The sequence below is a fragment of the Tursiops truncatus genome, chromosome 8, assembly GCF_011762595.2.
Source record: "Tursiops truncatus isolate mTurTru1 chromosome 8, mTurTru1.mat.Y, whole genome shotgun sequence".
NCBI lineage: Eukaryota > Metazoa > Chordata > Mammalia > Artiodactyla > Delphinidae > Tursiops > Tursiops truncatus.
Genome location: NC_047041.1, coordinates 101849744 through 101862204, shown reverse-complemented (window position 1 = coordinate 101862204; position 12461 = coordinate 101849744). Strand labels below are relative to the sequence as shown.

At 56.0% G+C, this 12461-nt stretch overlaps 1 protein-coding gene across 1 annotated transcript; it reads left to right on the top strand.

The window, feature by feature from the left end:
* Nucleotides 1-1909: 1909 nt before the first annotated feature.
* Nucleotides 1910-10115, top strand: CATSPER1 (cation channel sperm associated 1). Its single transcript, XM_073809173.1, has 12 exons — nucleotides 1910-2283; nucleotides 3194-3406; nucleotides 4373-4486; nucleotides 4637-4793; nucleotides 5037-5128; nucleotides 5276-5419; nucleotides 5584-5647; nucleotides 5801-5873; nucleotides 6014-6071; nucleotides 7481-7556; nucleotides 9685-9799; nucleotides 9955-10115. The coding sequence occupies exons 1-12, from the start codon at nucleotides 1923-1925 to the stop codon at nucleotides 9979-9981; spliced, it is 1494 nt and encodes a 497-aa protein (XP_073665274.1). The 5' UTR covers nucleotides 1910-1922; the 3' UTR covers nucleotides 9982-10115.
* The last annotated feature ends 2346 nt before the right edge of the window (nucleotides 10116-12461 follow it).

The following is a 12461-nucleotide window of genomic DNA, read 5'->3' as shown; positions in this document are numbered from 1 at the left end:
TGAGGATTATATTAAAAGTGCATACAAACCCATAGAATATACACCACTAAGAGTGACTCCTAATGTAAACTATGGAATCTGGAGGATGCTGCTGTGTCATTGTAGGTTCATCAATTGTAGTAAACGTACCACTTTGGTTGGAATGTTAATAATGTGGGAGACTATGCATGTGGTCAGGGCAAAGGCATATGGGAAATCGCTGTACCTTCCCCTCAATTTTCCTGTGAACCTTACATTGCTTTAAATGAAGTCTTGTGGGCTTCCCTGGTGGCGCAGTGGTTAGGAATCTGCCTGCCAATGCAGGAGACACGGGTTCGAGCCCTGGTCCGGGAAGATTCCACATGCCGTGGAGCAACTAAGCCCGTGCGCCACAACTACTGAGCCTGCTCTCTAGAGCCCACGTGCCACAACTACTGAACCCCGTGTGCCTAGAGCCCGTGCTCCTCAACAAGAGAAGCCACCGCAATGAGAAGCCCGCGCACCACAACGAAGAGTAGCCCCTGCTCGCCGCAACTAGAGAAAAGCCCGCGCACAGCAACAAAGACTCAACACAGCCATAAATAAATAAATAAATAGATTTAAAAAGAAAAAAGAGTTCTTAATGTAGGTCCTCAGTAAATAATGGCTGACGGTTTTATTTTAGTAATAACCCAAGAGAGGTATTTCCTCTTCATCCCTGTCAATGATGAAGGAGAGAATAACGATACTAATTAACATTTATTGTGCTGCAAGTATAAGTTTTACATATCTTAACTTTTTTGATCCTTTGAGGTAGGTGTTATTATCCCCATTTTACAGAGGAAGAAACTGAGGCATAGGAAGATTAAGCAGCTAGCCCACGGCCACACACCTACTTACAGTGGAGTTGGGCAGTTTGAACCTTAGAGCCAGTTGGTATCTAGGTACAACTGGGGACTAGACCATTTGGCTTCTTGAAGTTTTTTCCAGTAACAGAGCTAAACTTGCTAAAGCAACTGCTGGGGCCTATGGTGTCACCCCAGAATTCTCTGTCCAGCTTTCCCATTGACCTGCTGGGTCACCTTGGGCCAGTCCCTTCTCCTTTCTTGACCTCAGTTTCATCCTTTTACATTGAGGAGGTTAGACACACCGATCCTTGATTCTGGACTGTAGCCCAGGAGGAGGCATTTGGGAATTAGGTCTACTAAGGGGCCTGTTTGTGACATCATAGAGGGGAGAATTCCATGAGAAGTCAGGCTTTCCTAGAAGCCCCAGTGCCACGGCTTAGGCGAGAAAGGCAATCCAGGAAGGGCTCTTAGGCCCACATCTTGAGCTTTCCTCAATCCGGGGTTCACAGCATAGTCATGGATCAACCCTCGATGGCTGAAAAGGCTCAAAGTGAGGCAGACACTGATGACTCGGATGTGTTCTCTCACCCCAGTTCACCAACCACACACCACAGGCCAGGCCATGGTGGAGTCCACCGCCATCACCGAAGGGTGTCCCGTCCCCATGGTGAGTCCCACCATCATGGCATATCCCCTCATCGTGATGGATCTCAAGACTTCCATGACAATGCCTTCTCCCGCCATTCCCACCGCTTCCACCGCTCCTCATCCCTCTTCCCGGATACTTCCTGTGGCGCTTTCATCTCCCACCATTCCTATGGTGAGGACCACTGTGATGACGAGCACCACCACAGTAGCAGGAGACATCACGGGAGGCCCCACCAACAGAGGGAGTCCTACCACCATGGGAGACTCCAGCAGCACAGGGAGTCCCACCACCATGGTGGGTTTCACCACCACAGTGAGGTTTCCCACCATGGTGGGCTTTATCACCAAGGTGTGCCTTACAACCATAGAGACTTCTCCCACTCTGGTAGCCCTGCCCAGCACAGTGAGGCCCATCACCATGGCGGGCACCACCATCATGAAGCCCATCACCACAGAAGGCCTGCCTCCATGGGGTCCTACCACCATGATGAGCACCAGCACAGAGAGCACCAGCACGGTGCACATCCTCGTGACTACCTCCACCGAGAGCACCACTATGGGGAGTACCGTCGTGATAGCTCCCAACTCTTTGGCCCACACACGTCCCACAGTGCGGCCTCAGCCTCCCTCGGCTCTGCCTGTTCTCGTCAAGTAGCCCCCCAACCTAGCAAGCCAGATAGACAGAGCTCAGCCTTCAGCTTGGCTCGTTCCCTGAACACAGCGTACTCACACCCTGCCCAGACCTCCAGCAAAGTCCATCCTCAGGGCTCCTCCTCTAAAACCTCGGAAAGCTGGCCCGAAGAAGACGAGCAGATCCAGAAGCACAAAAGTGAGTCTTGGCTTGCCCCCCACCCCCCAACTCCAGCTGCCTGGCCCAGATTCCAGACCTGAGTCAGGCCCTGAACGTCCTTCCGCAGATCACGAGGCTTGCTCTCACCTGCAGGTGTATCCCATTGGCTATTCACTCGCCTGACTGTTCACCATCCAATCTTTTATTCCTGGGATTAGGCACTTCTCCAGACTGTCGGTTGTTGGTTCATGCAGTCACTGCTTTATTCATTCGCATGTTCACTTCTCGAACATTTCCTCTTCTCTAGTATGAAAGCTGGGGGTGATCACTTATACAGCCAATCCCAGACTACCCAGTGAGAGGGGTCTAGCATCCATATCAGAACATTTACCACCGTGGATTCTGTTTGTCCATGTTTCCCCCACTGAGCTGTGAGCTTCTTGAGGCCAGAGGCTGGAACCAGTGCCTGAATGAGGGCCTGGTTAGAGGGCAGGGAGGGACTTTGGCTGTTAACATATGATCCCCCAAACTTGGCCCCTGGTAGTTCCGTAAACACGGCATCAGCTTCACAAACAAGCAGTGAGGGATGAGTGTCTAATTGTTTGTGGGCAGAAAAGTCAGCCAACAGGGGTGATGTTTCAGCAGAATCTTGGAGGGAGAAGGAGAGTTTACCAAGAGGATGGGGTGGCGAGGAGGATGGGGTCTTCCGTGTGTAAGTTGCCATGTGACTTAAAGAAAAGCATGGAGGTGTAGGAGCGTGAGCTCAAGCAGACCTCAAATCCCAAGCAAGCTGGCACCTGTCGGGGAAGGGGTCAAGCCTGCGGCTCCTATACCAGCGCAGGACTAGCATGGAGGCACCTGAGTGAGCTCATGGCAGGCAGGCCTGGGAGGGAGACCAGATCGCCGTGTCCCCTTCCCCCATGGGCTTGGCTTTCTGGCCCTTTCACAGCTGGCCGAGCCCCACGAACCCACAAGAAGCTGCACACTGTGGACCTCTTCTATTTGTTGTGGGAAAAATTAAGCCACCTCATGTGGGGCCTTTCGAGAATGCTCAGGAAACTGACTGACTCCTTGGCCTTTGAAGCCTTCATCGTCTTCATCGTCTGCCTCAACACCATCATGCTCGTGGCCCAGACCTTCGCTGAAGTCGAGGTCCGGGGTGGTAAGAGCCAGGGAGCCCTGTTCACATGGAGAAGGCCACTGATGTTGTCCCAAGCCTCCCGTGGGCCGGATCAAGTGCCGGGGGATTTATATCGCTTATCCCATTTGATCCTCACCCTGGGAAGTAAGCGGCATTGCCCAGCAGTAGAGTGAGGCTCAGAGAGTTTTGCTGAAGTCAACCAGCCCGCCAGAGGCAGAAAAGCCCAATAAATTTGAGGTTTGCTGTTTTGGACTATAGCCACCAGGTGGCGCATCAGCTCTAAGTACGCTGCTTTGCGGGAAGGATGCCCAGAACCCAGGTCAGCTGCAAGGGCCAGGAGACTGTGCAAGCAGGAGGCCCTGGAGGGATGAGGGTGGGAAACCTGGGAAGATGGTCCCTAAAACCCTGGGGAGCAAAGTGAAGGTAAGGACCTGCCACAGGGCCCATAAACTAAGGAGAGAAGAAGAGTGATGTTTCTTGCAAGCTGTTTCAGGCTCCATTCTAAGCCCTTTACTCTGTGAAAAGCAATTTTTTTTTTTTTTTTTTTTTTTTTTTTTTTTTTTTTTTGGCCGTACGCGGGCCTCTCACTGTTGTGGTCTCTCCCGTTGCGGAGCACAGGCTCCAGACGCGCAGGCTCAGCGGCCATGGCTCACGGGCCCAGCCGCTCCGCGGCATGTGGGCTCTTCCCGGACCGGGGCACGAACCCGTGTCCCCTGCATCGGCAGGCGGACTCTCAGGCACTGTGCCACCAGGGAAGCCCGTGAAAAGCATTTAATGCTTGTGAAAATTCTATCAGGCAGACTGTTATTATCACCATTTTATAGGCAAGAAGAGTGAGTCACAGAGCAGTTAAAACACACAGCCATTGGGCAGAGTCAGCTTCTCCCTAAATGGCTGAGTGTGAGGTTCCAGTGGGGAGGAGGAAGGAGAGGCTGGATTGCTGGGGAGACCCCTGAGTGAGACCCCCCTCCCCCGTGTCCCCCACAGAGTGGTACTTCATGGCCTTGGACTCCATCTTCCTCTGCATCTACGTGGTGGAAGCTGTGCTCAAAATCATTGCTCTGGGCCTCAAGTATTTTTTGGACCCCTGGAACAACCTGGGTGGGTAGGGATGGGGCATGTATGTGTGTGTGTGCGTGTAGTGGGAGCCCCTGAACTGCCCAGGGGCGACAGGAGCAGGGGGTGTTGGCACTGGGAGGTCTGTGAGCCTGGGCAGGAGCCCATTACACCCAGGTGCCCCTGTTTCTGTAGATTTCTTCATCATGATCATGGCTGTGTTGGAGTTCATGCTCATGCAGATCAACTCTTCCTCCATGCGCGTGGTCTACAACCAAAGCATCTTCCGCATCTTCAAGGTCTTCAAGAGCCTGCGAGCCTTGCGAGCTATCCGGGTCCTGCGGAGGCTCAGGTCAGCGGACCCACAGCTGCCCACAAGGAGGCTGCAGACTCCAGCCTGCTTTTCCTGCCATCCACTAGGATCAATCTCTTTATTTTCCAGAGAGGGTCTGGGACACCCCCCGCCCCAAGTCACTAGCAAATCAGGGACCTCCCACCCCTGTAATCAGCAGTCTGAAAGCTGTAATCAGCTCCAACTGCTAGACACTGATCCCCACCCCACTGACTCAGCCTCTTTCTCAACCTCTGCCCACAGCTTCCTGACCAGCCTCCAGGAAGTGACAGGGACCCTGGCCCAGTCCTTGCCGTCCATCACCGCCATCCTCATCCTCATGTTCACCTGTCTCTGTATCCTGTGCCACGGGGGCTGGGGTGGGAGAGTGAGATGTTGCAATGGATGGAGTTGGGGGGAGAGACCAGGAACTGGGGGTGGCAGGGAGAGAGGAAGAAGGGGAGAGAGGACCCTGTGAGCCTGGTTTGGTCCTCAACAGCCAGTCCTGTTCTCTGTGGTGTTCCGGGCACTGTTCCGCTACTCTGACCCCAAGCGCTTCCAGAACATCTTCACCACCATCTTCACCCTCTTCACCTTGCTCACCCTGGACGACTGGTCCCTCATCTACCTGGACAGCCGAGCCCAGGGTAGGGCAGGCCTCAGGCTGGGTGGAGGGCAGGGGCTGGCTGAGTGGGCAGACCCTGAGGGCTCAGTTACCCCATCTGCAAAGTGGGGCTTCTGAGCCTTGCTGGCAGGGGTGTGGTGAGGACCGGCAAGGAACTCACAGCTCGAACGACCCCCTCTCTCCCAGGCGCCTGGTACATCATCCCCATTCTCATGATATATATCATCATCCAGTACTTCATCTTCCTCAAGTGAGGCCCCCACGCCTGTGCTCCCCAGCTTCACTTCCCCCAGCCTAACCCCGGGGCATCCCCTCCCCTCCCCTCTCACCATGGCTCTGCCACGATGAACCCAGAGGAGGGTTCAGGGCCTCCCCTCCAGCCTCCTCCTGTCTCCCGCCCCAGCCTGGTGATTGCCGTCCTGGTGGATAACTTCCAGATGGCCCTGCTCAAAGGCCTGGAGAAAGTGAAGCAGGAGGTAGTGAGGGAGTGGGGCAGGGGGACGAATCAGGAAGACACGGGGAGGGGGACACATAAGCTGGAGGGAAGGAAGGAAGGTGCTCCAGGGATGGGCAGACATGGGACGCTGGCAGAACTGAGGCCTCTTCTTCGCAGAAGGCCTCCCAGGTCCATGAGAAGCTACTGGATGACTCACTGACAGAGCTCATGGAAGCAGGTACCAGCAGCCTGCTTCTTCCCAGGCAGGCACAGAGCTCCAGGCTCAGCCTTATTTATTTATCTACCTATCTACCTATTTATTTATTTATTTTTGGCCATGCTGCGCGGCTAGAGGGATCTTAGTTCCCCAACCAGGGGTCAAACTCAGGTCCCGGCAGTGAAAGCGCCAAGTCCTAACCACTGGACCTACTGCCAGGGAATTCCCGATGCCCAGGTTTAGAGTCTTAGAACCTGACACTCAGGAGAACTTTCAGAGCTTAGAACTTCGGTCCAAAAAGCTCCAGGACTAACCGTTAACAACCAATTAAACTGATAGTCAATTCTTGAAAGACCCATTTGCAAAACAACTAATTAGCCAAATTATGATTCACCAAACGTTCGTTTCTGTTAATAACTTACAAAGTTTGTAGCAGTTGGTCTTATATGAGGTGGCTTCAACTGTTTTTGAGGCTTTTGTCAAGGTGTTATACCCACTTGTCCAGAGTCACTCAAAGTGTCTATAAAAATTGAGTCTACAAAAATGAAGTTTTCTGTACATGTTCATCTTTACACACCTGACTTCCTGGGTAAATAGATTTTGAGCCAATTGCTTTGCCTCCTGCTTAAAGACCTTCAGAACTTTAGAATCTGAGCTCCAGAATCCCAGGATCATCAACACCAGAGGACTAAGGGCCCTCAGGGGTCACCTGGACCCCCACCTGCCCTCTCCATCATGAACACTCAGTGCAGAAAAGCTTAAGCAAAAAGACGAATTAACTGTCTTAAATTATTAGCAACTTGAGAGTTCATGGGCTTTCAGGAACGGCTGGATCCAGGACCCAATGATGGTTGAGATTTGGTCTCCTTCCAGTTCTCTGCGCTGTGGCTCTCTGTGTGGTTTTGTGCTTAGGGTGCTCTTCCTTTGTGGTGGGAAAGTGACCACCTGCAACTCTAGTCCCAAATCCTCACAGTTTAAGTATCCCAAGCTCTCCCAGCAGGGGTCCCCTTCTCCCAACGGTTCGAACAACATCCCAGAAATGAATCTCCTTGGCTCAGGTTGGTCACCTGCCTATTTCTGAACCAATCGCTACGGCTGAAAGGATAGGCTATTCTGCTTGGCCAGGCTTGAGTCATATGTCCTTAGAGCTGGGGGGTGGGGTCAACCCCAGCTAGGCAACGTGCACCAAAAGGGGTGGGAGTGGTTCCCCAGGAAAATTGGGAAACTTTTACCAGAAGAAGAGGGAACGCATGCTGGATGGGCAAACAAACAAAACACACTCCATGCCCGGAGAAACAATCTCTTTGGGGTCATCCTGGACAAAAACCCCTTTAGCTCCTGTTTGACTATCTCCATGACACACGGGGTTTCCTCCACCTTCTCTCAATCCAGGCAGCGTCTTGACCTCCCCCTTCTTTCCCTACATGCAGAGCCTGAAGAGGTGATAAGTGGACACACTATACAGAAGCAGCTCATTGAGAAAAAATTTGGAGGCATGACTGAGAAGTAAGGAGATGCAAAGGGAGGGGAGGCCTCAGGTCTAAGGGGAGAGGTCCGGGGGCCAGACCGGTGGACCGCCGTGGGAAAGGGGCATTGCCCGCCTCTCTGGAAGGGCGGTAGAGCCCTAAGGCTTATGTAGAGCCTGTGGGTGGGATGTGGAGGCCTTGAGTGGCTTCTGCTCACTCAGAGTCACCTGGTACCACCAAGAGAATCCCACCAGCAGCACCTGAAGGGCCACGAGAGCCCCTCTGAGGCCGAGGGCCCAGGGCAGGGGCAGCGGACAGAGGCTGCAGGAGCAGGGGTTCTGCTCATCTTTTTGCTCCAGAAGCATCCCTGATCCTTGCTCTGGGCCAGGTTCTGCGAGGACTCCAGAGGCCCAAAGCGGACACAGACTAGCACCTGCCCGTGAGGGCCCCCTCTAAAGACCTTGGCGGGGCCACGTAGGGTGGGTGGACTCCAGCCGGCTTCAGGGATGGGGAGGGTGGGTCGGGAAACAGCTTGGTAAAGGCCTGGGAGGCAGATGTCAACGCGAGTGGCCGCTGGGCCAGGACAGCTGGGGACTAGTGGCTGTGCTCATGGCCAGGGGTCCTTGGCACAGACTCCTGCGCCCTGGCTCTCAGGCCTGGCTCCCCAGAGAACCAGCCTGACTGCTGGCACCTTCCAGGCTCTTCTTGGCCACCGACAGAGCTTGAGCGCCAAGCCCTCCATGATCACGGCCCCACCCCACACCTCCAACACATCCTGGCTTTACGTACAGCACAGCACATACTTCTCCACCTTCAGGCCTTTGCCCACACTGTTCTCTCTGCCTGGAATGTTCTCTGGCTGCCAACACCAGGCTCAGGTGATCAAGAGCTGGAAGAGCTGAGATCCAATCCTGCTCGTTTCATCTCCCGGCCACCCTCCCGGCCGCCCTCCCGGCTGCCCTCCACGTTCCAGATCCTGGTACCTTGGCCTGGGCTCCTCTGTGATGCTTTCCCTGGGGGTTTCTTGGCCCCCAAACTCTTCTCCACTGGCCCACCTCCACCTCCACTGAGAGTGGTCTTGTTTTTGTTGTTTAGTTTGTTTGAATCTTTTTTTTCTTCCTTCCTTTTTCTTTTTAATGATTTAGAGACTGATCTTTGTTAAAAGTAGTTTTGGCTTTCCCTGCCTTCCCCGAGTTTACAGCCCTACAAGGCCTCCTGTCTCCCTTAGCTTAAGGTCCGGGCGCCCTGCTTTGACCTCCCCTGGATGTCTCCACCTTGAATTCATCCGTCCGGAGGCGCACTCCGGCCCCCAGTACACTCCCTGCTGCTCACAGACCTTGGCGCACCAGAAACCGGGTCTGAGCTCAGCAAACCCTCAAGTGTCTTTCAAGCTCAGCTCAGTGACGCTTCCTCCAGAAGCCTTTCCTGATCCCCAGTACTTGGGTGAGGTTTTCCTCCTCTGGGCCCCTCGATGCCCTCTGTTTATACTTATCACAAGTGTAAACACCCTTGGTTTGCTTTCCTGGCTCTGCCACAGACGGAGCTTCTTAAGGGCAGCGGCTGTTTCTTATTTGTTTCTATGTCCTTGGAGCACCGTGCAGTGTTCATTGATTTCAGGGTTATATGATGGCTGGATTGATAAGACAGGCTGGCAGTGAAGGAGTTAATGAATGGGTAGTGGGTGGGGCTGGGGGTTTAGGTGGATGGCTGACTATGAAGGGGTGGGGGGCGGGGCCGGGGAAAAGCAGGTGGATGGAGGGATAGGTGAGTGAGGGAAAGGGCGGGGCGGCCCCATGGGTGAGGAATGGCTAGATAGACGGGCGGGGATGCGGGTAGGTGGTTGAGCGGGTGCAGGAGTCAGCATGGGGTAGCTTGGACACATGGAGGCATGGGCGGTTTGGAGGTGAACAGTTTAATCGTCAGAACCCTCTATGGTACCGGCAGCTGGTGGCAGCAGGGGCGCGGATATGTGGAAAAGGAAATATACCGTGGAGGGCCACACACAGAGAAGTGGCGCCCGTGGCTGGAAATGGAGGCATGGGGTGCTGTGAGTGGGGGGAGAAGGGGGCTCTGGGGGCTGAGATGGCCCAGCCTTGCTTCCCCCTGCCCCCTCCCACTTCCCCCCTCGCCCCCCCCCCCCCCCCCCCCCCCCCCCCCGGTGCCCTCAGGCAGCGGGAGCTCCTGTTCCACTTCCTGCAGCTGGTGTCCGGGGTGGAGCATTACCAGCAGAAATTCCGCTCCCAGGCAGCTGTCATCGATGAGATTGTGGACACCACGTTTGAGGTGAACCAGGCAGGACCTGGGAGGAGCCAGATGGAGGGGGAGGGCACTGGAAGGCCGGGCCTCGGGGGCTTTGCCTGGAAGCCGCCCTGAGTAACAGTGGTGTGGGCCTCTGGGAGGCAGAGGGCTGGCGCCATCACCTGTCACCCACCCCGCAGGCTGGAGAGGAGGACTTCAGGAAGTGATCCCCAGAGTGGCAGCCCGAGTCCAGGCTTCAGCCTCTGGCAGGCTCTCCCCCGGGTCGGGCCAAGTCCCCATCTCTGCTGGAAAGATCACTGGGCCTGCAGGGCTGGGCCCCAACAGAGCTTTAAAACCCCAGGTGGCTCCGTGTCCTCCCTGGCTGGGCCCGAGCCGCAAGGGAACCTGTGGGCCTGCACGCACGTGCATCCTCGAGCATGTGTGTGCGAGTGTTTCAGGTGAAAGGCTCTGTCCTTGGATCCCTCCCTGCCCCACTGGGGCCTGGCATCCTGGCCTGGCAGGGCCTTAACAGCAGCCAGCGGGGTGACGTGGCATGTGGGCCAGGCTCAGTGCTGGAGGGAGAGGGAGCGGTCACCCTGCTTTGGGGAGGGAGGCCCGTCTGGCCCAGGAGACAGGAGAACAAGAACAGGACAGGTGTCAGGGCCCGAGGGACCAGGATGCTCCAGAAACGAGGTCTCGGAGCCCAGGCCTGCCGGCACCGTCAGCATCCAGCAGAAGGGCGCCAGATCGATGCGGGCAGCCTGAGCTCGGAAGGCAGAGGCCATCGCCATGCCCTGCCCTGCCTGGGGTCAGGCTAAAGAGCCTCAGTGAGGGGAGGGAGGGTGGAGGCTGCTCAAGTCCTTGTGGCCTCGGGGTGGGGGGCCGGGTGTGTGTGGAGTGGACAAGCCTCTGTTAGAGGGAAGCAAGGGATGAGTTCCCCTGCTTTTAGCCTGAGCCTGGGCAGGATGCCCAAGACGGCGGCGGGGCACTGAGCACTAAGTCAAGCCCAGCCAGAGGGAGGGAGGCCTCCCACCAGATGGGGAGTGAAGCTGGCAGAGTGAAGCTGGAGGGCATCGGGACGGAACCCAGGAGTGGGAGCTGAGAGGTGACAGACAGTTTTGCCAGCCACCCCCCTACCTCCAGTGCGGACCAGACAGTGGTGACGTCTACGGGCCCCCGGACAGAAGCAGCGCGTCTCCTCCCTGGCCCGGCCGAGGGTGCGGGCTGGCCCAGGGCCCGGGCATTGACTGTGCGGAGGAAATGCCATCTGGGATTTGGGCACAGATTCTGGGGGTGGAGAGGCCACCCGGCCTCACCTCACCCCACCACCTCACACACTGATTCAACAAGCATTTCCTGCCACTTCTCACCCCGTGGCAGCCACCCAGGAGGCTCCTGCTGGGTGGCACATGGGAGCTCTTCCAGCGGCTGCCCCACCGCAGGCCCCCGGGCTGTCTGCGAGGCCATATCCGACAGGCTTGAGCCGCTGGGAGGCTGGAAGTTTTCCCTCCATCCCTCATTCCTGTCACACTCAGCCCCTCAAGCTTCCAGGTGGGAATCAGTTCATTTGCCATCTCCCCATCGCCACCCCATATGGCCTCCCAGGGCTCTAGAGGGCAGGGCCTGGGAGCTGGGGCTGTTCCTCAGTAAGTGCCAGCATTGGCAGGGAGCCAGGCAGGCACGAGGCCTGGCCGGCCGGGCCCTAGGGTGCTCTCCACAGCCACCCTGTCCAGCCGCCTGGGCCTAGGGGTACCCACACCTCGTGCTCCCACAGGATCTGCTTCCTGCCCATCCTGTCTCAGGCGTGGGTGTGTGTCTGTGCATCTGAGGAACAGCTCCGGCTGGGGCAGGTGTGTACCTGGGGCTGTGTGTTTTGGGGTGTATTCTCCAGGTTATCCTCGGGATGGGGGTATTGCTTCTGTGTGTGTGTGTTTCCGGTTTGCTAGGTTATGTGTGTCTTTTTCTGGGTATATGTGTGGTGTCTGGGAGCAATCTGAGGGTGCATGGTGGGTTTATGTGTCTGTCTGGTGTCTTGCGAAGTTCTGGATGTGTGTGTGTGCATGTGTAGTGAGCGTGAATTCCAGCCACAAATTCAGGTGTGCAAAAAATGTTCCATCTCTTCTTTAAATGACATTGAATTGCATCTGTCCCCTTATCCCTCCTACGGACAGTGGATTTGACCTCGGTCCCCTTCGCGCTCCCTGCCAGCCCCTTGCAGGCGTCTTGCTCAGGACAAAGCACTGGGGAGTCCTTCCGGCATGTGGTCCACAGGGTCCAGCCTTCGTGGTCTCTTGCCCTGCAGGGGCTCTGCCATGTCTGGGCCACATGCTGGTATAAGAATCTCACAGGCTGAGAGCTCAGTGCACTGGGGCCAGGCTGGCTAAAACTCTCACGCGCCACTCTGAGTCGTCCTGGCAACTGAGAGGAAGCAGAACTCAGGTGCGGCTCAGAGCCTTCACTGGCTCCCGTCCCTTTCCAGTCTTGGGGCATCATCCCTCTCCTGTGACTTTGTCTCCGAACCCATAACTCTGCCAATATTGGGAGTCTCTAGAGGTTCGTTTCTCTACATCTGTGATGCTGGGGTGTTCGGGGGACCCCAAATTTGGGAGCTGAACTTTGCACCCTTAGCACCGTCTGGGCTGAGACAGCAGAAGCTCAGCTGTGGGTGGTGTGGGCACCCTGTCAGGGGGGGTGTTGGGAGCTGGAG